Here is a 26,555-nt window from a genome sequence, read left to right as displayed (position 1 = left end):
CAGTGGGGCATTCTGATTGCAATAACCAGCACATGAACCCTAGCACCACAGAAATCTGCCATTTATTAATTATTAAGCATAAAACTAAAAATAAATGCATAAAATCATTGCTGCTTCTCCTCTCCTGATTTTAAAATAGACAAAGGCTCTGATTCTTCTTGCAGACAATGCAGTGATAGTAATTATAGTAACTTCAAAACAAAATTTATTGCTTGTACACAGTAGTGCCTATGGTGCTGCCTCAGGCTCTGGCTGTTTTGTAACAGGGTGAGAGCCTAAGAGCTTCCTCTGAAATCTGAGCATCTGAGCATAGCATCTATGCACTCACACTGTCCTCAAAGCTTTGTTCAAAGAGTTCAAGTAAAATTTCCTTTGTCCCAAACCTGCAAGCATTTGTTTTTTTAATTACCAGGGACATGCTATGGTACTGTGTGGTTTATTGTCTGCAACTTGTCCAATAATAAAAACATTCTTGAGTAATGACAGAATTGCTATTAACCCAATTTTCTAATACCTACTTTAGTTTTCTATTCATGGTTGTATAATAGCTTGTCTTTCTTTAGTTCTGTTGAACATCCAACCTCAAAATAGAGTTATTTTGCTTAACACCTCACTTGAAAGTATAGTTGTTTTGCTCATCCTTTTTGGTTAAAGTTATCATAGCAATGGACAGATTGATTTTAATGGAATATTCATACAGAAAGGCTTTAATTCCCTTTGTTATACTCCCAGCCTTTTTCTATAACATCTTTGAGCAAGACACATTCCTGGTTTCGACAGTTTAGTCCATACAGGTTGAGACTCTGCTCCAGGCCTGGTATTGTGTCACAGAAGTAAAGGGAACTGGGATCAGGGCCCCTGCACATGGGTGCCTGTCATCCAGCAGTTTGTAAAACCTGCTGCAGGGGTGTGAAGTGATACTTCATGACATAGGGCCATATGTATGTGGGCTGGGGCATATCTACACCTGTGTGGTAATTTGTGGTTTTGTTTTGACTCGGGAAGCAAATGCCAGACACGCCTAATGAGTGTTTGTGTACATGGTAGGATAGGAACACACCAAGGGCACTTGAGAAAGCTGCCACATACCTCAGTTCCCTTCATACTGATCCTGCTTGCTGAGGGCATGGCATGTACTGTATTGGCTGCGTTGAGCTGCAGCTCTGCCCCATTGTCTGTGGGCAGCTCACTCCCCTGCAGATGCTTGCAGCTCGTTTTCTGGAATGATGTCATCATGCTGAGATGTAGATGAGTACAAATGTCTAATATTTCATAGGCTGCTTTGTCCTTGCGACACGGGCTGCAGTGTTCCTTGGTTGTGAAAAGGGTACTTTGTAGTTTTAAATACTGTGCTGACATTAAGTAGTTATGGCCACTGCGGTGCTGCTTGCTCCTTTAGAAAAGGCCTTTGGAATGAAAAGCCACAACTTGGTGTAAAGCTTTTCCTCTTTGTGAACATGCGTTTAAAGTTACATCACGGTAGCACATTCTGATTTGTACCGTTAACATGTTGGAAGCCTTGTGCCCCCTGTACCTCACAGAACAATGAGGAACGGGTTCGGCGTGGTTGCAGAGTGCCTCTGCTTGAGGGTGAGCTGTTGGTGCCGCGGGTGAAGGCCGGGTCGGGTCGCACGGGGCCCGGCCCCCAGCGCCGTTTGAAAAAGTAACGAAACTTTCCAAACCGCCCAGCAGGCGCGTGCTGGCGACGCTGATTGGCGGAGCCCCGCGCAGCACGTGATTGGCAGCCAATGGGGCGGCTGTATCCGTCGGGCTGTGTTGAGGGGTGGCTGCCGGCGTGGAGCTCCACGATCCTGCGGCGGCTGTGGCGGTGAGGGATGGGGGCTCCCGGCGGGCTGGCTGTGGGGCGGGCGAGCTGTGCTCTTGCCGCTTGGAGGGGAGGGGAGGGCATGGCATGGCATGGCATGGCATCCTATGGCATCTCATGGCATGGCAGGGCATGGCATGGCCGGGCCGGACGGTTTCGATGCGGCTCAACTCATCATGCAGTGGTAAAGGGGGCATGGTCGGGGAGGCAAGGGGAGAGGGAGCGGGGAACCTGGCTGTCTGTCGCCTCTGTTCCTTCCCACAGCCTTCCCTGAGAACCTGGCTCTACTTTTGGAGTTGCTCTCGCGGTGGCTGGTGAGGAGGGGAGAGGTGAAGAGGGGAGAGGTGAAGAGGGGAGAGGAGCGGAGCGTGGGAACCGTGCCTGCTGGTTTAGCTCCCTCCCGGTTTTGTGTTCTGAATGGGTATGGGAAGCCCCAGATCGCTGCCTAGCTGACCTCGGCTTGCAGCTGGAAGAATCGAGGTCAGGCATCTCTGAAGAGAAAAATGTGGAGTTTCCTCTAGGAATCACTGGAGATTCAAAGTATTGGAGCCAGAGTGGTATCTGTAAAATGCGGGCTTTGCTGGATTGAGCTTTTTGGTAGAGAAGACGCTGAGTAGCTATCTAATTTTTAAGTGCTGGCTGTGGGATTGTGTAGTAATCCAGGCACTCCCGTGACCTCTGCCTTTTCTTTCTCTTTTGTGTTGATTTGTATCGCTTAAACAAAAGAAGATACACCCTTACGTTACAGGAAGGCATTTCCTAAGGGACTGTTTTCATAGCATAAGAAGGCTACTTTTCATGAGTAAATCAGGGTTTCGTTTTGGTTTTCGATTAAGAAAAAATATCTAATAGAAGCTTCATTATCTGTGCCATGGATTATTCAGTAGTATTTATGATACTATTCTGCTCTTTTTATTACAAGATGAATTTCTCTGGCTCAGACCATCAGGCATTGCTACAAAGATAGGCCAACAATGTTCACCAAGCCAAAATATTTCTTTAGGTTTTAGTTGGTGTGGGTTTTTTCGTGGTTTTTTTTTGCTTTTTAAAGTGTTTTGTATGCGGGGTTATTTGGAGTCTTTTACTCTAGGACTGAAACAAACTAAGTGGAGGTCCTGGTGAATCTGATGATCTCAGACTCTGCCAAATAGAAGAACTTGTTTCAATATTACTGTGTGTCTCTTTTTTGTAGGTTTCTTTTTGTTTTGGTTTGGTCTTTTTTTTCTGAAGAATTTTGTATTTTGGCTCTCATTTGTATGGAATTGTTAACTGCAATATTTATGCTGAAGTATTTTTCTCCTTGCAGAAGTACGTTCCCCACCCACAAACACTTCCTGTATGATGTAGAGGTTTTGTAATGTCCGTGACCAGCACTTTGTGGTGCTTGCAGGGAAGTAGTCTGGCCAAATGTTTCTTCTGGCATGTATGTGAAAACAAATAAGGTGCAGCCAGTGTGTGCCTATTATACATCATGACTTTCTCTCCTTGTGTTTTTTTTTTGTGTGTCCACACTTGTCAGTGTTTAACAAAACATTGCTAAAATCTCCTTCACCCGCCTCGCCCTCCTCTGTTTTGTAGTGGGCCTGGACAATGAAGAGTTCCTAATTGGTTTAATTAATTAATCTCTGGGGATTTTTGCGTGCTTTTTCCAAGCTGATAAAAATCAAGGGAAGAAGACAGCAGGGGGAAAAACCAAAAGTCAAAATCCTACCTGTTCTACCAGCAGTTTAGAAAGATCTATGTGAGGGATTTTGGTGGGGTTTTGTTGTTGTTTTCATTTAAGGGAAAAAAAAAAGCTTTACTACTTTATCTAAAGTAGTAATCTGGAATTTTTTTGTTTGAGTTTGTATCTTGCATCTTTAAACTGGAAAATCTTTGTGAGCTATGATGTAGTGAATGGATGCAGGAAACTCAGTAGGTCTTCCTTTTGTGTTGCGGCCAAAAAGATGTGCCTGTGGCATGGGCCAGTAGTGAAACAACCTCAGCCCTGTTGACGTGTCTGTTGAATAAGTACAGGTCTACAGTCCTTCCATGTGTTTGTAGTTTAACACTCTTAAGTACTGCAAAGTAATAGTAACCCTGAAACAGTGTACTCTTAATGGATAACATCCTGAGTGGGTCCATACTCTCATCTTCACAAGGGCATACTTAGAAATCGAAGGGAACAGCATCTTTATGCTTCTGCAAGTTATCAAGGTTCTGTGGAACTCTTATAAATCATAAATCACCTTTGCTGGTGACGTGGACAGTGGCATTGAGCGCACCCTCAGCAAGTTTCCTGATGACACCAAGCTGTGTGGTGCAGCAGGCACGCTGGAGGGAAGGGAGGCCATCCAGAGGGACCTTGACAGGCTGGAGAGGTGGGCACATGACAAGATCATGAGGTTCAACAAGACCAAGTGCAGGGTCCTGCATCTGGGTTGAGGCAATTCCAGGCATCAATATAGGCTGGGCAGCAACTGGCTTGAGAGCAACCCTGATGAAAGGGACCTGGGGGTGCTGGTGGTTGAGAAGCTCAACATGAACCACCAGTGTGCACTTGCACCCCAGAAAGCCAATCACATCCTGGGCTGCATCAAGAGAAGCATAGCCAGCAGGTCGGGAGAGGTGATTCTCCCCTTCTACTCTAGACCCCACCTGGAGTACTGCATCTGGGTCTGGAGCCCCTATTACAGGAAGGATCTGGCGGTGCCAGAGCATGTCCAGAGGAGGGCTATGAGGATTAACAGCGGGCTGGAGCTACTCTCCTATGAGGACAGACAGGGAGTTGGGGCTATTCAGTCTGCAGAAGAGAAGGCTCTGAGGAGTGGCCTTCCAGTATCTGAAGGGCATCTACAAGAAAGCTGGGGAGGGACTTTTTAGGGTGTCAGGGAGTAATAGGACTAGGGGGGTGGAGCAAAAATAGAAATGGGTAGGTTCAGATTGGATGCTAGGGAGAAGCTCTTACCCATGAGGGTGGTGAGGCCATGGAACACGTTTCCCAGAGAGATGGTGGTGGCCCCATCCCTGGAGGTTAAGACCAGGCTGGATATGGCTCTGGGCAACCTGCTCTAGTGTGAGGTGTCCCTGCCCATGGTAGGGGGGTTGGAAGTGGATAATCCTTCCAACCCTAACAATTCTATATTGTGTGGTTAGGGAAAGTTCTTTTGTATGTGACCATAGCATCTGAAAAATGTAAATTAGTTTGTTCTTGTAGTCCTTCCAAAGTGTAGCATGAAAACACAATTGCAAGCCAGACGAGTATATTTAGGCTTGTGAGGTCAGAGGGAGCTGTCTGTTTTCTCTCCAGAGAGTTGTTTGTAAGCTTTTGGGAATATGATTTCTTGCACTCCATCTTTATCTGACTTTTTTGTTGACTGAACCCAGGTACAGGGTTTATTATAATACTGGTGTCAAAATATTTCCTTTTTGAAGGCTTATGAAATACATTTCAATTTGTGAAGCAAAACCAGGCAGAATCTCTGTTCCTGACCTACAGAACCTTCCTATCAGTTGAGTGCTGAGAAATAACCATCTAAAGCAAACTTTGGCTTGCTGTTCTCTAGAGTGGTTTGACCATATTAATGGATGCTGGTCCTTCTTGATTCTTCCTTGTACCTGCATTACTTCTTTGTCTGACCTTCTCTTCCTACCACTCATCTGTAAAAGAGAGAACTTTTTTCTTCACAAGTTTGTTGCAAGAATTGGTGTGTGTTACATACTGCCTTGAGCATAAGGGCATGCTCATTAACATCAAAGGCACTTTCAGTTTGCTTAAAAATAATAGATGTGCCATAAACTATATGAGGTCAAGAGTGTTAATTATATTTGGTAATGATTTTCTTTTTCTAAGGGTCAAGGGTTCTAGTTGGAAAATCACTCCTCCTTACTTGCTTTCCTTTTCCTCTTTTTCCCCTGTGGGCACCTCTGTAAATCCATACAAAGACCAGCATCCTTGAGGCATCTTGCTGGAAGTGTGTCACTACATCACAGTGGGTTTATTTGTTAGAAGGAAGATATGTAACTTTGTCTAATTAATATTTTGCATCAAGAAACCGAACTATAAAAACTAAAGCTTAGTGATGTTTTCCCTTACCTGCCAGCTTCCCTTCCAAACAATAGCATAATTTCTAAGAGTGGCTGGTGCTGTGCAATGGGGTGTGTGGGCACAGGCCATTTAGTTGGGACAGATGCTTCCTCTTTGCTCAGTCTCCTGAAAGTCACCTAGGCCATGAAAAGGGCTTGTACTGTGCAGCTTCACTTAGGTATGTAAGAATGTGGCTTCAGATTGCCAGACTGCTTTGAGTACTAGGTGGTGTTGTCTGTAGTAGAGGTAAGAATTACTCACGTTTGTCTCAGTAGAGTTACTAGATAGATGGCTGTTCATTCTGTTTAAACCAGGTGATTTTCTGGAGAGGAAAGTCTTGACACAAGTACTGGATATTTGTCTTCATGGGGTTCACTAGATGTGTAGTGGATTCACATTTGCTGCACAGAAGGTCCACTCCTGAGTATCGTATCATAAGAAGAGAAGGTGGCAAGACTGATAAATAAATGGTCTTTGAAGCCTCTGGCTGTTTCTCCTCCTTCTAGTGGTAACCCTGAAGAGATGAAATGTTTTGCTCAATAGATCTGGAACTGAAACTTTACAGCAGAGCTGTTTCCTCAGTCATTAGATTTCAGTAATAAACTCTTCTGACAATTGCTGTTGTGTGAATTATTCACCTGTATTTAGTGTTCTTGACCTGTCTGTGTTTCTGTTCAACTCCTAATTTCTATGTGGGATTTTGGCTGGGATTGGTCATGGTCAGGTTATCCAGAACATTAGGGTTCATGTTTCTCCATTGTCAAGACTAACTCAGATAACCTTCTATTTGCTAGTGACCTGTTTAGTGGAGTGCATCATGCACATCAGATGGCATTTATTTAATTGTAGTGCCTAGATACTTAAGTCTTTGAGAGGGAGTGACCAAACTGAGGTTCTTGAGTGGCTCTTTCATGTGTCACTCCCTTTTGGGACTGTGTCCTGTGACTGAGTTTATGCTGGCACAGGGGACAGTTGGATGGTCTGGATAGTTTATGGGTTTTTTTGCCATCTGCATACCTAGTTCAGCCAGGTGGTATCCCACTAAAAACCTCTGTAGAGCTTTTATCCTCACTTCCCTGGAAGTTGGTGGAGTTCTTTCCTCCCATAGCTCTTTGACTTACCCAGATAGATTATGGCTTTTAGACATAAATGGGTTGCAATATTTTAGATTTAAAACTGGCTAGCTCTGTGTTAACCTAAGGAGAAATTTTTCATGTGTCCAGCAGTTTTGACCTTGAAAAGCTTAGGTGTTCCTGGAAATGGTAACACAGGAGACTTTATAGAGTGCTTTACCTGTCTCTTTGAAGTTTCTTTTTAATTTCAAGTGTCTTAAGAGTTGTTGAAATTGACCTTAATTGCACTGTCTTTGGAGATGGAGCTGTGCCTGAGATGTCTGCTGTCAGTTGTGTTCTGTGTGTGTTGGCACAGCTGCAGCTAAAGTTTGAGGTTTGGTGCTCTGTGCTGTCTAGTCAGAGGGTGGGGAAGGTTCTCCCTGCTGGGGTTTTAATATAGGCATGGAGCAGCCCTTAGGGAACTGGGGAAAGGGACCAGTTGGGATTCTTTAATGTTTATGGTATATCTGGCAGAGCCCTGTCAAGGCTGATCTCTAGTTTGGTCTCTAGGTATCCAGTGACTTCCTGGGAGGAGAGGTGCACTGCTCTGCAGCAAGAAGTACTGAGGTAGCTCAGTGCAGTAGTTCTTATGCTTGATCCTTTAATTTTCCAGGGGTGAAAAAATGAAAGAAGAGTTTTAAGCTTTGAAGAGTCATCATGGAAGATTCAGAAGGGCATCATTTCAGCTCAGTGGAAGAGGAAGCCAGATACTGGAAAGAGATGGCCATGAAATACAAGCAGCAGTAAGGCAGTGGCTTCGTTCTTTTCAAGTTGTTCAACAGAGTGCACAACACTACAAAGTGGTTTATCTGTCTTGAGTGGTAGCAGTAGCAATGCTTCTGCTGGGCTACAGCAGCCCAGAATCCTCGATGCTTTTTTGTGTAGTGAATCTCTGCTGCTCTAGCCCTGCTCTGGTTTGAGTAGGACTGTGTGTGCTCAAATTGTCTCTGCCCATGTTTCTTGGCAGCGAGAGCAACATGATTTACAGCAAAACCTTGTTGGAGGTGGATGATCTGGGCCACTGCAGAAAGAGAAATGCTGCTGCTCACTCTTTTGTGTCTCTGTAGATCAAGAATGGTTTGACAACATGTAGGTGGAAAGGGATTCATGGCTGTGAATAGACATTGTTTGCTCTTCCCTTTAGCTCAGTACATGGATCTGAATACAGTAAAGGGTGAAAATAACCCCAAACTCTTTGGATGCTGATATTAGTGGGTCCTTCTTTAGATGTTCAGACCTTTAAGTGCTGTTAGTTTGACTTGCTGGAGGATTATTTCAGGAGAATTGATTGAGAGTATAAGAATAACTTTCCTTCCATTTTTTTTCTCTTTTACTCACTTTTTATTGCTGATTGAAAGTGGTTTTTGGTAGTTCTGAGTAAATAATTGAATAACAGATTAAATGCAGATGGAAGGGGACAATATGCATACTTAAGAGACTCCACATGTCCTCAGTACCTGTGGTGTGAAAGCAATCTTTGACATTTCTCTATTTACTTGGGCTTTTATAACTCATTTGTCAGTTTGCTATGGGGTGGCTTTCTGTGCTTGAGAGCCAAACATTTGCATATGGCCCTTTCTTCCAGTTGAATATGTATGGTGGAGAAGGACATAAACCCTCCTGTGTTAAAAAGGCTGTATTTTTTTTTACCTCAAGTACCCTAGAGACTTTTTTCTTTGTTCATTATTATGGACTCTATTGATGGAATTGCTTTCTAGTGCTGAGAACACACAGGAGGAATTGCAGGAGTTCCAAGAAGGGAGTCGAGAGTATGAAGCTGAACTGGAGACTCAGCTACAGCAAACAGAGTCCAGAAACAGAGACCTCCTGTCAGAAAACAATCGTCTGAGAATGGAGCTGGAGTCAATCAAGGTAAGAGTAGGTGGCACATGCATGGTACATCCCAGTGCAAAGGGGAATGAAAGGGGCATGTGCAGATTCAGCTTGCCCTTTGGGCAGGCACCTTCTGCATTACAAACAAACTGAACAGAAAACTGCCCAAAAGCAGAAATACCAATCTGGTATCAGCTTTCAGGATACCTGGGCAATGTTCCTGAACCTCGATTGCAAGCTGTGGCCATGTGTTGGGATGAAATTGAAGTGGAAGAAAATTGTTTGCAGTGGAGAGAAAACGTGAGCATAGCAGAGCTGCTTCTTCCATCTACGTAGTGCTTTTACTCATGCCTTTCTGGATGTCTGCATTCAATAATGTAACCCCCCTTTTAGCTGTGACTTTATCTGGAATCAAAAATTGGGAAGCAGCAGCCAGTGGAGAACACACAGAGCTGAGAGGCATAAAACACTTTCAGTCTTGGTTTCATTTCTGAATTCATCTGTAATTTGGGAAGAGGAGTATCTTCCTTGCATCTACTTAACATTCTGTGAAACAAACTAAGATTCAGCTGAAAAAGCATTGATTTCCACAATTATAAAGCATGGGGGGTATGAATTTATTGAGGTGGAACTTCTGCCCAGAGTGAAATTACCTAAAGTATGAGGAGTGATGAGTCTAGCTCATTTCAGTCTCATTAAGATGCTGCTGGTCCCCCTGTGCTGGTTGGCAGGTTTAGGAAATGCTGGTAAGTTTTCTTAAATTTGGGGAAAAATGGTCACTGAAATTGGCATGCCTTTTAAAAATTTGATCTTGTTGCCCTTTACTTGAAAGTGAGGTATAGTCATCCAAGAAACATGACACTGTAGTTTGTAGGGCTAGGCCAATATTTGTGGAAGCAGAGATTACTTTAATTACACTTCTACTCAATTGGATGCAATAATGAGCTAATGGGAATGAAGGTATTCATGCAAGTGATTAATCACTGAATGAATCCAGGTCTGCAATGCCTCTTGTCTAAACTCTTGTCCAAATTAGAGTCTTAAGGAAATACTCTTCCATTGCAGGCAGGTGTCCTGTCCTTCTAGCACCAACACAGTGATTTCCCCCCCCAGCACTTTGATAACGCAGTTGTCAGTTCTGCATGTTGTATGGAGTACTGTTCTGCTCTTCCATGTAGCTACATAAACCCCTGGAAACTGGTGGGTTTGGGAAGAAGGCATAAGTTTAACTAAACCTGCAGCTCATTTAATTGAGAGTGTGGACTATTTTCCTTCTCTAGAGGAGCTAGGATGCGAGGAGAGGACAACCAGCTGAAGGGGTTAAGAATGAAAATAATAAGAAATAACAGAGAACCACAAAAAGTGGAGGGTAGACATGTTTTGGAAAATCTGAAATTATTCTTCACAGTAGATAACTTTATTAAAACATTCTGCTTGAGCCTTTTGACAATTGGCTTTTCATGCAGCCTGAAAACTGCAGTGACAGCCTGTGGTGAAGGAACAGAGACTCCATTGATGGCCAGATCAGCTGATACTTCGTTACAATTGGCTAAAAACAAAGACTCAAACCTTGCAGTTCTGATCTTTTATCTGAATCATTTCAAGAGCAAAGCATTAAGCCTGTGAAGCTATTGAGCATCTGTGTTAACTGAGCCCATCAAGGGTTGGTGTCTGCATCTAGGTCAACGCTAGTGAACTTAGCCAGCCCACACAGCTTGTCTCCTTGCAGAAACCAGAATTCACACTACCTAAAAATAAATGCAGGTAATGCTCTGGAAGGTTTGTTTAGAGTCCTGAAAAGCCTGCTGAAAGTAATCTGCCTCTTGGATTTTGTGTGCCCTTCTATTCAGCATGTAACCATGTGTCAGAGATGTGGAATTCTAGCAGTGTCACCGTACTGTAATCAAATAAGAATGTCTTAAATCAGAATGGGGATCTCTTTCCCTCCTCCTTGTCTATGCATTTCATATGCTAAAACAGCTGTCTTCAAATTGCCAGTCAATCTGAACTTCATGCTGCAGTTTTCAAATTCCAGTGTGTGGATTTGTTTTCAGTAACTCCAAGTGTTGTACTTAAATTCTGGATAGCAAAAACACTTCAGGAGTGCTACTTAGAGCAATGTTGGAGCTTCAAGAAAGTCTCTGGTGTGTTGAAGTGATCTGATAGTAAGGAGGGGGAGTGTAAGTCATTGCAGTAGACATTATGCTGTGAAGCTTTCCCTGTTACATGATGTGGAGTTAACTGTGCAGATAGCAGCAACAGCAGGAGTGAGATAGTTGATAGAGGAATGAAGCTTCCATCCCTACCTGTGCCTCTTTTAAAGGTGCCTTTGTGTACATACTGTAAAGGGAGGCAGTTTGGTTTAGGTTCACATCCAAAGCATGTTACATAATTGCACCTGAAATGTGTTATGATCTAGAACTTTGAACCTGCTTTGGACTCAAAACCAGAGGGGCAGTGGAGAATCCTGCTGGTTCCATGGCAGCATGCAGCAGCGTCACACTTGCATCTATTCCTTTCTTACTGATATTTATGCTCCTGTGTGCCACTTGACTTAGTAGAGTTTAAAATAAATGGCTTCTGTTGCATCCTGCCTTGTGTGTTGCTAAAGCTTTTGGGACTCAAAAATTATGTGAAGTCTTGGAGAGCAAGGAATGGCCCTATGCTGAGGAGGTCAGGACCTGTTCCCTAGCACTCTTGTTTGGTAAGGAGTGATAGGAAGAGCTCCTGTCTGCTGACAGCCTAGAAGTATGTAAGGAATTGGCTGCTTTGGCATTTTGCCATATGTAAGGTGATGGTTTTCAAAACAACTTCACAGCATCCTCCTCTGCCTTTTGGAGTGGCTCAGACAGTGCCTCAGTGTGCATTGTTAAGTCCCTGATGTGCTGTTTGATTTGCCTTTGATTAGGAAAAGATTGAAATGGAGCATTCAGAAAGGTACCGGCAAATCTCTGCGCTGGAAGATGACTTGGCACAGACAAAAGCTATCAAGGATCAACTTCAGAAATACATTCGAGAACTCGAGCAAGCAAATGATGACTTGGAAAGAGCCAAAAGGTGACCTGCCTCCTCTAGTTTCTTTCCTCAGCTCTATTCTGTCCTGTGAACTTGTTGTTACTATGCTGTTTGTGATGCTGTGCTTGCTAGCACTGCCGTTCTGAACTAATCACTGGTGTGATCATTGAGGTGAAGATGAGAAATGTGCTGATTTTTCTTTCCATTCCTTCCACTGTGCTTGTTTGTGTCTTACAAGACAAAATAAAATGAAGCAAGCCAAGCAAAAATGCAACATTATCCTTTCTCTGGTGAGAGGAGTTCCTCTGTGTACCTGAAGGGTCTGGTGGTGACACCTTGTGCACCCTTTTCAGAGCCACTATAATGTCCCTGGAAGATTTTGAGCAGCGTTTGAACCAGGCTATTGAACGAAATGCTTTTCTGGAGAGTGAGCTGGACGAGAAAGAGAACCTTCTGGAGTCTGTGCAGCGCCTGAAAGATGAAGCTAGAGGTTGGACACAAATTATTCCTCTTTGTCTTGCTTCCCTCCTGGCTTATCATTGTTCAGGCCTCTCCATATATCTTAGAGATTGGCTTTTAAGCTTGCATTTTAAAAATCTAACTGAAACACAGAAGTAAATGAGGAACCTTTAAAGACTGTTCCCTTTGAACAGTTCTTGTTCCAGAGCGGCTCACAGAATGCTTCAGAGCCTTGGGTTAAGAGCCAGTCCATCTGGGACATGTGCTGGTCTGGCTTTCTGTAACCATGAAGGTTAGCTTTAATAACCGTTAGCTTCATTGCTTCCTGGCCTGTGAAAAGTGGAGTCAGTGTAATGCTAATGGAGCAGTAAAACAGGAAGGCTGTGACTGACTTCTAGTTACCTTTGAATAGCCTCATATGCTAGCTTTTTGATAGCTGTCAGTAAGGCTGGGTGAGAAAAGAAAGCACCTTTTATTTTCAGGTCTGCTCAGATTCTGTGTCCTTGAGTGGTTTCCATAAGATACAGTGAGGCTGTGGGATCAAAGTCCTCTGTTCCTTGGCTAGAGAATGATGTGGTTTCCACCTGGCCTAAGCTTGGGTTTCCTTCATGTGGATGCCAGAGTAGAAGCGTAAAGGGTACAAAGGGAGGGTCTCAACATGGCATTCAGCTGCAATGTCACCAAGGTGCTTAAGCTGAGTCTTGATGGCTTCCTACATTTGTAAAGGAGTTAATTCCCTGCCTCAAAGGGAGCATTATGTAAGGGTATGAAAATTAAAGCTAGATAATAGCAATTAAACTAATTACTATAAAAACATCTTTAGCCAATCCTAGAAAAGCCTTTAGTGGTTGTCCAGATTTTGAACATAGATCTGCAGTGATCTTCACAAGGACAAGCAACTTCACCTCCACAAGAGGAACAGTCTTTTGAGCAAAAGATTCTCACCTGTTTTTATCTTGGTACATACATACTCCAAAGGCTTGCTTTGTGTTGCTTCCTTCATAGATCTACGACAAGAGCTTGCAGTGCAGCAGAAACAGGAGAAGCCCAAAACACCAAAGCGAGCTGCCCTGGAAACAGAGAGAACAGACACTGCAGTGCAAGCATCCTTATCTGTGCCTGCAACTCCCGCCGTGCACCGGACACCCAACATCAGCAGACACACGCCCATGACACTTAGGAGAGGTGACTGACAGAAATACTATTTAATGGGTCTTGTTTTCATTATAGTTTCTGAAAGGAGGAGGAATGAGAAGAGGGGAGCAGAGTTGATTGTTTCAGAATTAATCAACTGTGATTCAGTTTGACTGAAAGGCTGTTCTTTTCCCTTTAACTTGAACTATCAGTAGTACTAGTAATTGTGAGGGACAAGGTAAGCTGTTGGGGCTGTACTGTTAGTTGACAACTCTCCCAGAGATGTTAGGCTAACTTAGTGGAGTGATTTAGACTTTAGTGTGTAACTGTTAATGTGTATGCATGAAATGCAGTGAGTTGCACTGCTGTATTCCTATGGCATGATAGCTCCAAGCATTGACACAGCTTGACTGTGGGCTTCAGTGTGCTTAACCTACAAGTATGTGTTTTGTGCAGAGGACATAAATGCTTCTCTAAAAGTGGGAGCATTTGGAGATCTGTACTAAAACAAGAGATGATGTTCCTCTCTGAGACCATGTTCCTGTGGTCCCACTGCAGCAGCAGAGATGGAGAACAGGCAGGTAAAAACAGATCTCTAGAAACCCAAGCCACAGCACATCTGGAGGCTTGAGCTTATGACAGTGTAACTTGAGCTGTCTTGGGGAGACAGTGTTTCATATTCCTCATGGATATGAAAGATCTGGAGATGTCACCCAAAGGTGAAAAGTGTTTCTCTGTCAGCCTCTTCTGACTTCCAGGGGTAAAGCTGCTTTTTTGTTTTGTGTTTTTTGTTTGGTTTGTTTTGGGTTTTTTTCAGTGAGTGACATATCCTCCTTTTAATCTGCACTGCAGGTCTTGAGGACAGTTACACTTCCACTCCTCTCACCCCTGCTGCAAGAATATCTGCACTTAACATCGTGGGAGACTTGCTGCGAAAAGTGGGAGTAAGTGATTGCCTGCTTGCCAATGCTCTGGGAAGGGTGGAGCTGTCTGAAACTGCAGCCAGCACTATCTGTGGTGCTGCTCTGGGGAGATTGGAAAGAATATCTTGAATCCAGGTTAGCTAAGCAGGGCCTTGAAATTTGGTCTGGACTTTGTATTTCTGACCAACTGCCAAACAAAGGTGGACCCTGCTCTGCTTCCTCTACAAATTTCTTAAAGTGTATGTGCAGAAAGAATAAACCACCACAAGTAAATTGAGAAAGGATCTGCTCCTGTGGAAGGTGAAGAAGAAAGCAGACTGGCACTTGCTCTCTAGAGGGCTTCTGATAAAGGTTGTCTTTGGAGCAAGGCTTAATGTCACATTAGGCAGTAGTTTGATATTTAAGACAGTGCTGATGCTAAAAAGCTATCCTGTGACCTCCCTCTCTTTTCTCACTTACTGCCCCGGTGCTGTGTTGGCACAAGCAGCACAGGTAGAGTGATCGCGCATGGGAGTGTGTGTGAGAGAGCAGGATATCTGTGGCTTGGACCCCTCAGGTGCACTACTTACAGCCTGCTATGTGGCTAGGGGAGCAACTACCACAGGTGAACATTTATTAATCTGAAGAGAGATGGCTGTAAGAAAGATGTCAAAATCTCCCTCAGTAAGCTGAAGATGTGTTTCTGCTGATAAACAGCATCAATTCCTTAACCTCCCATACAGAAAAAGGGATTCAGCTGTAGAAAGATCACTGTCTTCATCTCTGCAAAAATTCAGAGCTCATGTGGTTCTGGGGTCTAGCAGATTCCTCTACTAGACAATTCGCTTTAGAAGAAGGGAAATAAAACAAACCCAAGCAGTCTTGGTGGCACACTGGTGTGCCACAGTGCTGTCTCACAAAAGAGAAGTGCTATCTGATGCTTGCCTCACCTGTTTACATTAGGCTTTGGAGTCCAAACTTGCATCTTGCCGAAACTTTGTGTACGACCAGTCTCCAAACAGAGCCACCGTGTCCATGAGTATGAACAGAGATGTCCTTGAAACACACCTGAGCCCTCACCAGCCTCTGTGTGATGCGGGGTGAGTGCTGGCCTCTGCTCTTGTCTTGGTGATTGTGGTTAGAATTTGATGCCTGGTACTGTTCTACTTAGTATTAAATCAAGGTTTGAAAACCACAAATTCAAAGTAAATGTAATAGGTGTATTTTATTATAAACCCAGTGTTTGAATGAAACAAAGTACAACAGACAAGTTCTTGCTAATTTGCTCATTTTATGCTTTATGTTCTTGAACAAGGAACATTACAGCACAGAGGGACTTCCTTTATCACAGTTAAGATGGTTAGTTATGGGAGAACTGAAAAAAAAGGCAAATGAAGGGTTCCCTCAGTCTGAATGCTTGACTGTTGCTAGGTTGTGTTTCCAAGGAGCGGCTGACAGGAAGTTACCTGACACAGCTTATGAATTTGTCTGAACAGTTGAACAAATTGCCTCTTTTTAAAAAACCAAAGAAAAATCAGCAAGGCCATTGCAGATTGCAGTTCAATGTCTGCTTGAACCCTGCCAGTCCTGTATTGCACATTCTTCAGATTCTCTGCAGTTTAAGTGCTTAAGGTACAGTTTGTTACAAGCTTAATTACACAGCTAGACCCTTGTGCTGGGAATACTGGTTTGTCCTGTATCCCATGGCCAAAGTTGTATGGAGGGACTGCTATCCCAGCCTGGGGAGGAACCTCATGAAAGCTCCTACAAGAAAGCCTCAAAGGCATACCTTTACATATTCTTGCAGCTGATTATACATCTGCAGCTGTAGAGCTGCAATTCTGACACCTATACAACACAAGTAGCTTCTTGCTACTTGGAGGGAAGCGGAGCTCTTTGTCTCAGTGGAAGCTCAGCCCAGTTAGGTAATGGGCTCAGGTGGTGCTCAGAATGCTGTTCTTTCATCTGTTGAGCCCTCAAGCTCAGTGGTGTACTCTGGAAGTGACCAGTTAACCTGAAGATGGTGACACTGAGCAAGAAATGTTCTGGTTTCTGTTTGCAGGTTAATGAGACGCCTGGAGTTTGGGACACAGCCTTCAAACGTTCCAGGACCAATGAGCCATCCCTCACAAAGCGTTGTCAAGATGCTACTATGAAAAGCCTGCCTGGCTTTGGAAAAGTTAGAAATTAAATATGTATTTTACACTTCAGTTTTTAAGGGAATATCACTGAGCAATCAGGCAGCAGTCTCAGGGTAGGTGAGAGCTGAACAAGAAACTGCCGTTGGCAAGGAACTGCAGTTGGCAATTGCCTACTGTGTCCTTGCCCGTTCTGGCCTGTTGGCCAATTTCTCTGGGCAGTGTGATAAATCAATGCTGTCTAGCAGTGCAGGACTTAGAATTGCTTCCTACATCAGTTGCTCTAAATAAGTCGCTTTGAAAGAGCTCTCTTGACACTGCCAGTAAAGCCATTGTCCCTCTACCTACAGCAGAGCAGCATTCCCTGTTGCAGCTGCTCAGAGTTTGGCTTTTGGTCTTCATACAGCGTCGTGCTGTTCTAGCTTAAGTTCTGGTTGTGCTGGCTTTCTGTCATGGATGTTGAGTGTTTCAGTCCCCTGAATTAGAGTGCTTTATGTGAAGATAGGTGTATTTCTGCAGGGAAGCTGCTCAGCTCTTTGTGGGATGTTTGCTGGTCAGAGTCTTGCTGCACAGGAACCTGTCTCTGTAGTGGTAGGATGGTTTTGTAAGCAATGACTTGCCCTTAACAGCAGGTCATTGGTGCAGGTGAGGAATGCCTAAAGCTTTAGAATACTCTGGAGATGCTAGAGCCATCAGCAAACTAGGAGACTTTGGAACTGGCTTAGCACAGAGACATCTCTTTTTCTTTGTTTCCTGTGTTGTGCCCCATGAAGTCTGGCTGTTGTAGGAAGCATAAGAGCTGATTAAGTTCTGAGATCTAACATTTTAATAGATGGATTTTACTGCTGTCCAAACCTCCCCTTATTGATGTGCCTTGAGTACTGGTGATTTGGGGCTTTTTTTGGGGGGATGTTTTGTTTTTGAGAAGTGCTTTCATCTGTTACTAATGTAAAAATGCTTTTTAAACCTGTGAAGTCCTTTATGCTACACAAATCTATGTAAATGGGGAATTACTTTGAAGTATTTTTTACCTCTATAGAATAATACTGCATTTGAGGTTGCTTTTCTAATGGAGTAGATTCAATCACAGTATTAATGTACCTTATGGAAGCCTACACTTAAAAAATCACCACCACTAACCAATTTTTATGTCTTTTGTGGGTGCAGGGATGGGTGGGGAGAGCTTACCTTCCAAGGGAATGCATAAATGGGTCTGGTTGCTTGGTTGGTTTTTTTCCCCTTGGATTTTTTTGGTGTTTTATGATGGTTTTTTGTTTTGTGTTTTTAAGAAAATGCTGTGACAACAGCCACTGCTGCATCTATCTCTCTGGAATAGGAAACAACCACAGCTCATTCCCATTATTCAGGCCCTCTACAAAACTGCCTTACCTGGGGAGTGGAATAAAGATTCTTTTGAACACTAGTTGGTGATTCCTTTTGAGTTTTTTTGCAAGTTGTCACTGTGGTTAATGTGCAGGTGTTTGCTACCAGTTGCTCATCTGTTTCTGATCAATAAAGCTGAAAGAGATATTGTGGTACTGGATCATATGCAAGGATTTTTCTTTCATCTTTCTTCTTATGGTTTCGTACCCTAAGGAATGTAAATGCTGCTGTAGCTAAAGATGCTCCTGGCCTGTACAGTGCTCTCTTAAAATCCTGAGCTCTGTTTTAACGTGATTTCTGTCTTCCCCTCTCTCACAGGGAGCTGACACACTTCTCTCACCCATGAGTAGCAGGGCTGCTCTGTTAGTTGTGCTGGCAGGTGGGCTACAGTTCAGTGGACTGTAACCTGGAGGGAACAGTCAAGACAAGTTGCATTTTTTCTCATCTTGCCAGAATTTGCTTGCCTGCTGAACAAGTTGGCTTGCAGTTTGGTTGTTTGTTTTTTTTTGAGTTGGGGAGGAACTTTAGCTCAGCCACTGTTTCAGAAAGATGCTTTTTATGGTGTTACTAAAGAAACTCTTAACTGTTTTGTCACAAGCTTTGCTGAACAGGGACTGGAACCTGAGTTTCTCAAGTGATAGGGCAGTGCTCTAACCATCAGACCAACATCTACCAATTTGTAGGTGAGTTTTCCTGAGTAATTCCTTTTAGAAGGGGTCCCATGTTCAGTTTATTGGTTCTGCTCCAAGCACTGGTACTTAAGACCATTCTATAAGAAGTCTGACTTCCTTCATCTCCTTGTTCTCACACATACAGGCTTGCAAGCTGTGTGTTTAACAGCTCTTGAGAGCTGGGTTGTGTGGCTGACAAAGCAATAAAAAGGTCTTATCTGATTGCTACTAACCCCCCCTCCTCTGTAGATTGCTATCTTAATCACTCTAAATGGATTGTTGTTTAAACTCTTCTTTTACTCTTCCATGAGCAGAGTTGGTTCTTTGGGCTTCCATTCTGCTGGCTAAATAGTGCCTAGCTTGTATCTCCAGTTCATCATCTCCGTGCTTTCTGGAACATTGCTTAGATATAGAAGATGATTGCATTAGTTGTCAAGGTGAATGCTTTTGCATGACTTGCTCTGTGTGTAGTCACACTGCTGTGCAATCTAAGAGTAAGCTCTTTGTCCAGGCTCTGGAGCTGCTCTGCACCTGTCTTTGCTGTGTGTGGCTCTCTACTGCCGCAGTGTGCCCACAGGGCTAGCTGCTGTCTGGCAGTAGTGGAGTTGCATGGATCTGTGGTAGGGCCTGGTAGCTGCCAGGAGTGGGCTGCAGTCCTGTTGGAGTGCTCCAAAAAGAAATAACCATGTGCTGAATGCAGAGTAGCTTGGATGGGATTGCTGCATTCAGCGTGGGCTGCTGTTTCTGATTTTTTTCAGCCTGCTTTAGTTGGAAATATCCTTCCACATATAGAATTTGAGGGGGGTATTTAGATGTCTAGAATGAGATACTGACTGCTTTGCAGCTGCTGCTTCAGAATGCTGTAAGTGTCCTGCAGGTCTTGTATCATATCTCAGTCCTTGGATGCATCCTAGGGTGCCTCAGCATCAGAGCTTTCCCAAGTACTTCATGTCAGTCTGTCTAGCTCAGTGTATGTAGTTGTTTCTTCTTTATTATTCCTTCAAAATCAGTTGCTTAGGAGAAAATCAGGTTTTTGTTGCAATGGTTACAGATGACCTTCTCAGAAAAGCATCTGAGTTCTGAAGAAGCCCTGCTGCAGCCCCTGTTCCCTTCAAGCATGCTGTATTGCACCCGGCTGAGACCTCTACACAAGGATACTGGAGTAGTTTTGATAGCCTTTTATTAGTGTGTAAGCACATCCGTGGTGCATATAAAACTGTAACAGCTGACTTAGTTTGAACAAATGATATTTTATTTTTCAGTAAGTGATTGAAAAGGCACTTCCACCTTGTGAATGGTGCATCAGGGGTGTGCTAACCAGGAAAAAACCCTGTGTCAATTGAGTAATCAAGACAAAATGAAAGTTTAAGAAAAGATTAACTAACCAATGCCTTTTTTTTTTTCCTTGCAGCAGTCTCATAAATCCTGTGTAAACTATATTTCACTTGGATTTAAGTCATCTGAGCTACTGTAACTCACTTTCTGGAAGTTCCTCAAAGTTAATTACTCTGAGTGTTAGAAGCCCCCCTACCTGTTCAAATATACTTCATGATAAAATAGATTTTTGGAGTATTTTTAGCATCAATCTATACACAGGAGACAAGGCAGTTGTGCTTTCATCGTTGTCAGAGGAGTGGGTGTATGTGACCTTGACACTACGAGCAGACTTAGACAGTGCTAACTATGGTCCTCCCTCCCCTCGCTGCAGTGCAATTTTTAAAGCGTGCTCATTCACTGGCTTTTGTTCCATTGAAATCTCCATCTCTTGCATCCATTTCATCATCACCTCCTTCTGTTGCATTCTCAATTACTCTTCTGCCTCCAGATCTGCGGGGTGGGGCATAAGATGCTGGTTCGTTTCCCCTCCTGCAAGTAAGAGTTACAAAATAAAATCAGAAGTTAGGTGGTTGGCAGTGATCACAAATAAGTAGTTTGGCAATGGTGCCTGTGGGGCTGATGGTTTCAAATGCAGAACAGCTAAGAGCTGTGGGCCTCTATTACAACTTTCTGTTCTGTAGCACATAAGAGTCATTTGTGGACAGAGCGAGATACTCAGTTGTTTGAAACTGTGATGGGGTTCCTGTTCTTCAAGTCCTCCTCTGAATAGTCTTATCTGCTCCAGCTCCCCTCTGCTCTTCCCTTTGTTTTCCTGTTTTCCCCTATGGGGATTGCAACTGGCTATGCTTGGAAGGAATAGGAAAGGGGATTGCTTTGCACTCCCCTTTCAGTAAAGGAGTGTCCTTCCTGCCCCTTGCGAAAGTATGGAGAGAAAAAGAGCTTGTGCTGGGCTTCTGACCTGCAGTGTAAATAAGCCCTCCAATTACTGAAGGCCTGTGAGGCCTGAGCCTGGAGCAGTGCTGTGGGTGTCAGCAGGCATTGTTCAGTCCACTGGCCCTCTGCAACCTGCATTGGTGAGAGCACAAGGGCTGCTTTGACGTGTATGTCATCTTGGGTTGTGCATACCTCCAATCACTTTCCCAAAGGAGAGAAGAAATCATCACTGCTTTGAACTGTTTTAACACAGGAGCTGATGCTTAATAATGCCTTGCAAAAGAGCTTACCAAAAACATGTTTCTCATCCTACCCCTTTTCCTCTCCCATCTCCCCCCCTCCCCATGTATTTCATAGCCACAGCCCAAGACAAGGATACGTTGGTCCTCAAGGCTAATTTTTTGGAGGTGTGAGCAAGTGAGACAGAAGATGGGTTTGTCTCTTCTTGGCCTCCATTGCTATTGTGCTACAAAACACTTCAGTTTTGTAACATGGCCTCTCACTTGCCCCTCATTAAGCAAACCTTTGTAAAGGCTTGAGACCACAGAAATAAGCAATAGAATAAATTCATGGTCACTGAATGATAGGCCAAAATTACTAATTTGGTGTTAAATACATCCAACTCTGCATTTTTTGGTACAGCAATCATGCATAAATATTTAAAGTCTTGTCTTGTCCTTGCAAAAGACTAAGCCAATGTCCTTCCTGAAGCAGCTATTTAAGACCAAAGTTCAATCTTCCATATGAGGGAAGTGGGTAGGAACATTGGCGGGACAAACTTCCTGCATATTGTGTTTCCAAGGTGGAAACCTGACATGTAGTCTGTTTTCCACAATTCTGCCCTTAAACTTCAGTGTGAGCAAGAAGTTTGCTGGATAATAAAGCTTCATTTATGATCTGCTGTTAGTTAACCTTAGTTGTTCTGGTGCTGATGGCATGTGTCGAATACAACAAGGGTGTGTAATTTCAGCTTTTGCTTGACAGTCTAACATCAGTGTCTGCTTTGTTACAGCAGATACTTGTTACTGCTATTTAACAAGAGTTCAAGTTAGCTGAGTAAATTCATGAGTTCTTGTCAGGGAAGGAAGAGCTCTTTACCCCCTTGGACTCAGCTGCTCACCATTCATTTGTAAGATACGTCTTTATGCTGCAGTAATTCACTGATGCTCTAGGAGAACATGGGGCTGGTGAGTAACAGCATGACTCTAACCAAACTGTGCCCTACAGTTTTGGCTGCAAAGTGATCTCCCTGTCACACACTAACCTCTTATTAACATAAACTGTTGTAGTATGCATAAACTTAATACTTCTCTAAACTGGTAGTGGCCCTGTGGATAAACACTTTTTGTTTATATCTGTTCCATTTAAACAGGTCTTTGGGCTTGATAATATTCATGTGGTCTTCTGCATTAGTAGCTTTAGAATAATGCATATGGTTGAGACAAGCCTTAAGCATTAGCAGTTGCTTAGCATCTCTGCTTTTAATCTCTTTGAACAGGTGCTACTGGAGTAGTGCTTGAAGAGCAGTCTGACTGGAAAGACTAGGCTGACTAAAAGGCACATGCAAGGACAAGACATCATCTTTAAATATTTGTGTATTTGCAGCAAAATCCAGCGTATGGAAAAGAGAAGATAAACAAATATTACAAGGCAGTAGCTGAAATTTTTGGAACAGCAGATATTATTCCTCTCTCCAAAGAATGTGATAAAGCTGTGCTGGGTTACAGCGTGACCCTCAATTTCTGTGTCTGTGCTTTGTTTTAATGGTAGACAAGCAATATGTCTGTTAAGGAGTTCTACAAGCCTAAGTAGTAACCATTTGTAAGCAGTAAAGGCACAGAGTGCTATGTAATGAAGGACAAAAACTTCTCCTGTTTCTGTGTAGTGTATGTGTGATAAACCACATGCAAGATCTTCTGAAACCTCGGGTGAGTTAGGTGGGCTCTTACCTTAGTGGCAACGTTACCGTATGTGTCAGAAATAACTGTGCCATTCTAATGACATGCTGTGACACTTCATATTCATTAGTCCTTTTAATCAGGTTTACTAATCAATGGTGTATTTAACTTAAAAAAATATATCTTTGTGGCTGTGCACAAAGATGAGGTGCAAAAAAGGCAATTCTCATGCAGCAAAAGTCAGAGTACTTTTATCAGGTACTCTGTTGGTCGAGCTTGTGAGAATGCACATTGGTAAATCTCCATCAGTACATAACCTACTGGTAAGACAGATGTATCACTGATGAACCACGGGTGGTAGCTAGCTTATTGTAATATTTGTCTCTTTTGGTAAAACAGATTAATGCCAAGATATCCAAGCCTTCACAGTTTGCAGAAACCTCACATAATTTTCACTTGGGCCAAAGAAACTGGAAATTTGTGCAACACAAGCTAGCTGCAAAGTTGAAGGCATGGTACCTGCTTAGTCATGCGAAGGTTCCTGTGTCCCTCTGAAACAGAGATAGAGAGTGCCAGGCTGTTATACTAAGCACATGGTCATGATCAGAGGTAGGTAGATTACTTTTAAATAATTAAACAAAGTACATTACAGCCACTTACATTACATTGAGATAAAACAAAGATGAGCTTTATGCTATTCTAGGTAAAAAGGGCTATGTTGAGCCACTCCTTTGTAAAGCAGCCACGAGTGTGCACCGCACAAGATGGTGCTGATGGAAAAGGCTACCACATCCCTAACTTCACTTTGAACTAAATCTGCATTTGAAGGTTTATGCATGTTACTGGCAAATACACTGGCAAACTGCTCCAAGAACACAGCTAGGCAAGCGCTTTACTTTCATCTGAAATGCTGATAGGTTAGGTAGAAAGCAAAGCTTTATGGTGTGATGTCCTTATAATTCAAATGAGCCTCTTTATTTCAGTGAGCTGATGTTTTCTAACCCAGTGAGAGCAGGAATGCTCAGGGATATAGCTGACAGGTCACAGCTTTGTCTTTTTCCCAGTCATGCTTAACCAGAAAATGCAGACAGTCAGTTTGATCTTTTCCTTGGCCTGATGACACTGATGTTGTGATGCTGCTGAATCCCTGATCTGGTGTTGTCTAAGACATCCTACGGTCATTGTGTGCAGGTTGTGCGTGTGTGCAAGTGTGCAAAGCACAAGCATTTCTACCCTTTGGTGACTGCTGCTGTACAGATAGATACAGCCATTTTATAAGGGGTGTTTTCAGAAGCAACCAAGCCTAATTCTGTTCTTATTTAAGCCAGCAGGGGTTGTGATTAGAAAAAGATCAAGACCTATGCTGTGTTATCACACTTTTTCATCTCACATCTGAAATCTTGAGGCTTCTGCAGTCTATGAATTGCACTGCGCCTTCTGATTTTGACCTTTTGTTGTACCTGCCCAGCTAACACAAGGAGCAGCTTTGCAGCGTTCTCAGTGTCTGTTCTTTACTTGAGTGGATTTGGTTTTCACTTCTGTAGTTTAGTTCTAAATTTCAAGGCTGTCAGTGGGTATGAATGGCCATCTCAAACAAGGGCACTCTACCTGAGCTTGCTCTTCAGTGCTGCAACCTCACGGCCCAGGGCTTCATTACTCTCTGTAGCTTCATCCAGCTCTCTCTGCAACTTCCTGCGGTTTGCATTGATACGCTGAGACTCCTCCTCAGCCTCCTCCAGCTGCCTCTTCAGTTGCTTCAGTCGTGTGTTGCCCTTCTCAGCCTGAAGGGAAATTTTAGAGTAATGCTTTAGTTCCAAACAGGTCTAATAGCTTTACACTCCTCATTTTCATTTCATAATTCTCTTGAGAGTTTTGTTGAAACATGGCCTGAATCAAAGGTAGAAACTTAAAATCTAAACCCCATGAAAATAACTTTGCTTTGTGAAGTCTGTTTGCTAATAGTTACTGTATTCAGACACTACCTTGTTTCTTTTGCTGCACAGTCCTACCTCTGCTTTCCTAGCTCACAGGTTGGTGTGCATTAGGTAAAACTAAAATTTTAAACCAAAATGTGCTCATCATCTCCACTCATGTACCAGTGAGGATGTTCTGCACAGTTCTGTCTATCATTGTGCTCTTAGGGTGTTGCAGCTTGCTGCCTGACAAGGACTTGGCATGGAAAAGGAGTGCTGTCATCCTTTTGTTCAATGAAGGGATGTATAGCTCTGCCAGTATAAGCACACAGTCTGCTTTCTGGAGGGATATTTCTTTGAAGCCAAACACAGAATCTTCCTTTCTTGGGGTAAAACCTGAAAATCCCTGTACCCCAGACTAAGACCATCATGACACAGTCTGATACCTGATCTTTGTACTGCTCTGCTTGCTTCCTCTCATCCTCCACTTGCAGCAAGGCATCCTTCAGCTTCTTGTCCTTCTGGCGCAACGTCTTGGCTGCAGCCTGCTTCTCTCTGCAAGTGACAATGCAACAGTTAGTGATGTAGAAGATCTGTGGCCTTCACCTGATTTTGTCATGGCATGAAACTGGCACCAAGGGCCTGTAAGTTAAAAGCCTTACTGAATTTAACAGAACAGTTCTGGGTAAAACTTAAAGGTCCTTTTCTTCTGATCTGTGGTAGTGAGAGAACCTAGAACTGTCACATGATCAAATCAAATACCTGTCCTTGCTGTATTCTAGAGATGCTCCAGATGATGTGTTCTAAAACACAGGTGATTTCCACAATAAATAATCCTACAAATGCCACACTGTGTTATGGCAACTAACATGGCAGGGTCATAGGGCAGCTACTCTAAAACATAGGGGACCAGATCCTTGCCTTGGATACCAGTAGAACTTTTCAGCAATAAAATGATTCTTAATCAGAAGCTGTAACAAGGGCAGTTCCTGGCCATATGGCTAAGAAATGTTAAGTGAGAGACTTTACCAAGCTTTAATAGCATCGAGAGCCTGATGACACAAACCCTGTATGCCTGTGTTTACTTTGCCTCATTAACTGGAACAATAAATAGATATCTGTGCCCTTTGGGAGACCAGTACCTGGCTTCCTGTTCCAATTGCTCTTCAAGAGAAGCAATTTTGGCCTCCAGAGCAGCAATTGTAGCTTTGAATTTGTTCTTCACAGATCCCTCCATCTCCTGCAGCTTGCTCTTCAGCTCTTTGTTCTGCCTCTCTAGTTGCTGCCGAGCATTTTCATTCTTCTGTGCTGTTGCGCGCTCTGTTGCCAGCTCATTGTTCAGCTGCTCTGCCTGCAAGGGGGAGAGAGCAGGTGTGATGGAGAGCAGTGACAAGTGGAAACCTCCAACTACTTGTTCAGAGCCACAGAGAGCTTCTGCTGGAATACAAACAGGGAGTGATGGATGCTGGAATGAGCTCTACCTGCTGTACTGCTTTCCTCATGCGATCACCCATTGCCTCTATGTTGCCTTGCTCCTCTTCCAGCTCTTCCTCCAGCTGCGCGATTCTTGCCTCCAAGCGCCGTTTCTCGTCCTGAAGGCTTGCCCTGTGAGTTTAATGGGTGTGTAGTTATGGCTCTGACCAGTCAAATGGGTCTGAAATGTCTGTGAACTGACTATAATTCATCTTAAAAAGAGAGCTAGGTATTTCAGTGCAATTAGTCATGTGTGTCTGTGCTGTGTTGTCCAGACCAGATGGCTGTTAGGAGGTACCTATCTTCTCTTGGCAGCCATGCAATGTTCAGCAGCATGGTTGCAGCCTAGTGAGTGATCCAGTCTATTCCTACCTTCCAGAAGCAGCACTTGCAAGTTCCTCTGCCAACTCTTCCTTCTCCAGATCTGCTTGTTTGCGAGCTCTCTCTGCAGCAGCCAGATCC

The 26,555-nt window shown here is 43.5% G+C and overlaps 2 protein-coding genes across 5 annotated transcripts in view; one reads left to right on the top strand and one right to left on the bottom strand.

The window, feature by feature from the left end:
- The first annotated feature begins 1,748 nt into the window (after positions 1-1,748).
- NDE1 (nudE neurodevelopment protein 1) lies at positions 1,749-17,907 on the top strand. Its single transcript, XM_068146865.1, has 9 exons — positions 1,749-1,828; positions 7,617-7,746; positions 8,722-8,875; positions 11,745-11,893; positions 12,205-12,341; positions 13,316-13,495; positions 14,297-14,388; positions 15,310-15,446; positions 16,409-17,907. Exons 2-9 carry the CDS (start codon positions 7,661-7,663, stop codon positions 16,500-16,502), a joined length of 1,029 nt encoding a protein of 342 aa, XP_068002966.1. The 5' UTR covers positions 1,749-1,828; positions 7,617-7,660; the 3' UTR covers positions 16,503-17,907.
- A 1,794-nt stretch (positions 17,908-19,701) lies between these two features.
- MYH11 (myosin heavy chain 11) overlaps positions 19,702-26,555 on the bottom strand; it is a 54,183-nt gene continuing 47,329 nt past the window's right edge. For 2 of the 4 annotated variants that reach the window (XM_068146857.1, XM_068146858.1), the window contains 6 exons: positions 26,466-26,554; positions 26,102-26,225; positions 25,763-25,971; positions 25,067-25,175; positions 24,316-24,488; positions 19,702-20,404 (listed from right to left, as the gene is read on the bottom strand). In XM_068146857.1, coding sequence (XP_068002958.1) covers positions 20,266-20,404; positions 24,316-24,488; positions 25,067-25,175; positions 25,763-25,971; positions 26,102-26,225; positions 26,466-26,554 — 843 coding nt within the window. In that variant the 3' untranslated portion in view covers positions 19,702-20,265. Of the gene's footprint in view, positions 20,405-23,226; positions 23,259-24,315; positions 24,489-25,066; positions 25,176-25,762; positions 25,972-26,101; positions 26,226-26,465; position 26,555 lie in introns of all 4 variants that reach the window. The other 2 variants (XM_068146860.1, XM_068146859.1) reach the window with 2 other exon arrangements.

Source organism: Melanerpes formicivorus, unplaced genomic scaffold, assembly GCF_026170545.1.
Source record: "Melanerpes formicivorus ecotype bairdi unplaced genomic scaffold, bMelFor1.0.p_v2 SCAF_14, whole genome shotgun sequence".
NCBI lineage: Eukaryota > Metazoa > Chordata > Aves > Piciformes > Picidae > Melanerpes > Melanerpes formicivorus.
This window is presented reverse-complemented; position numbering and strand designations above follow the sequence as displayed.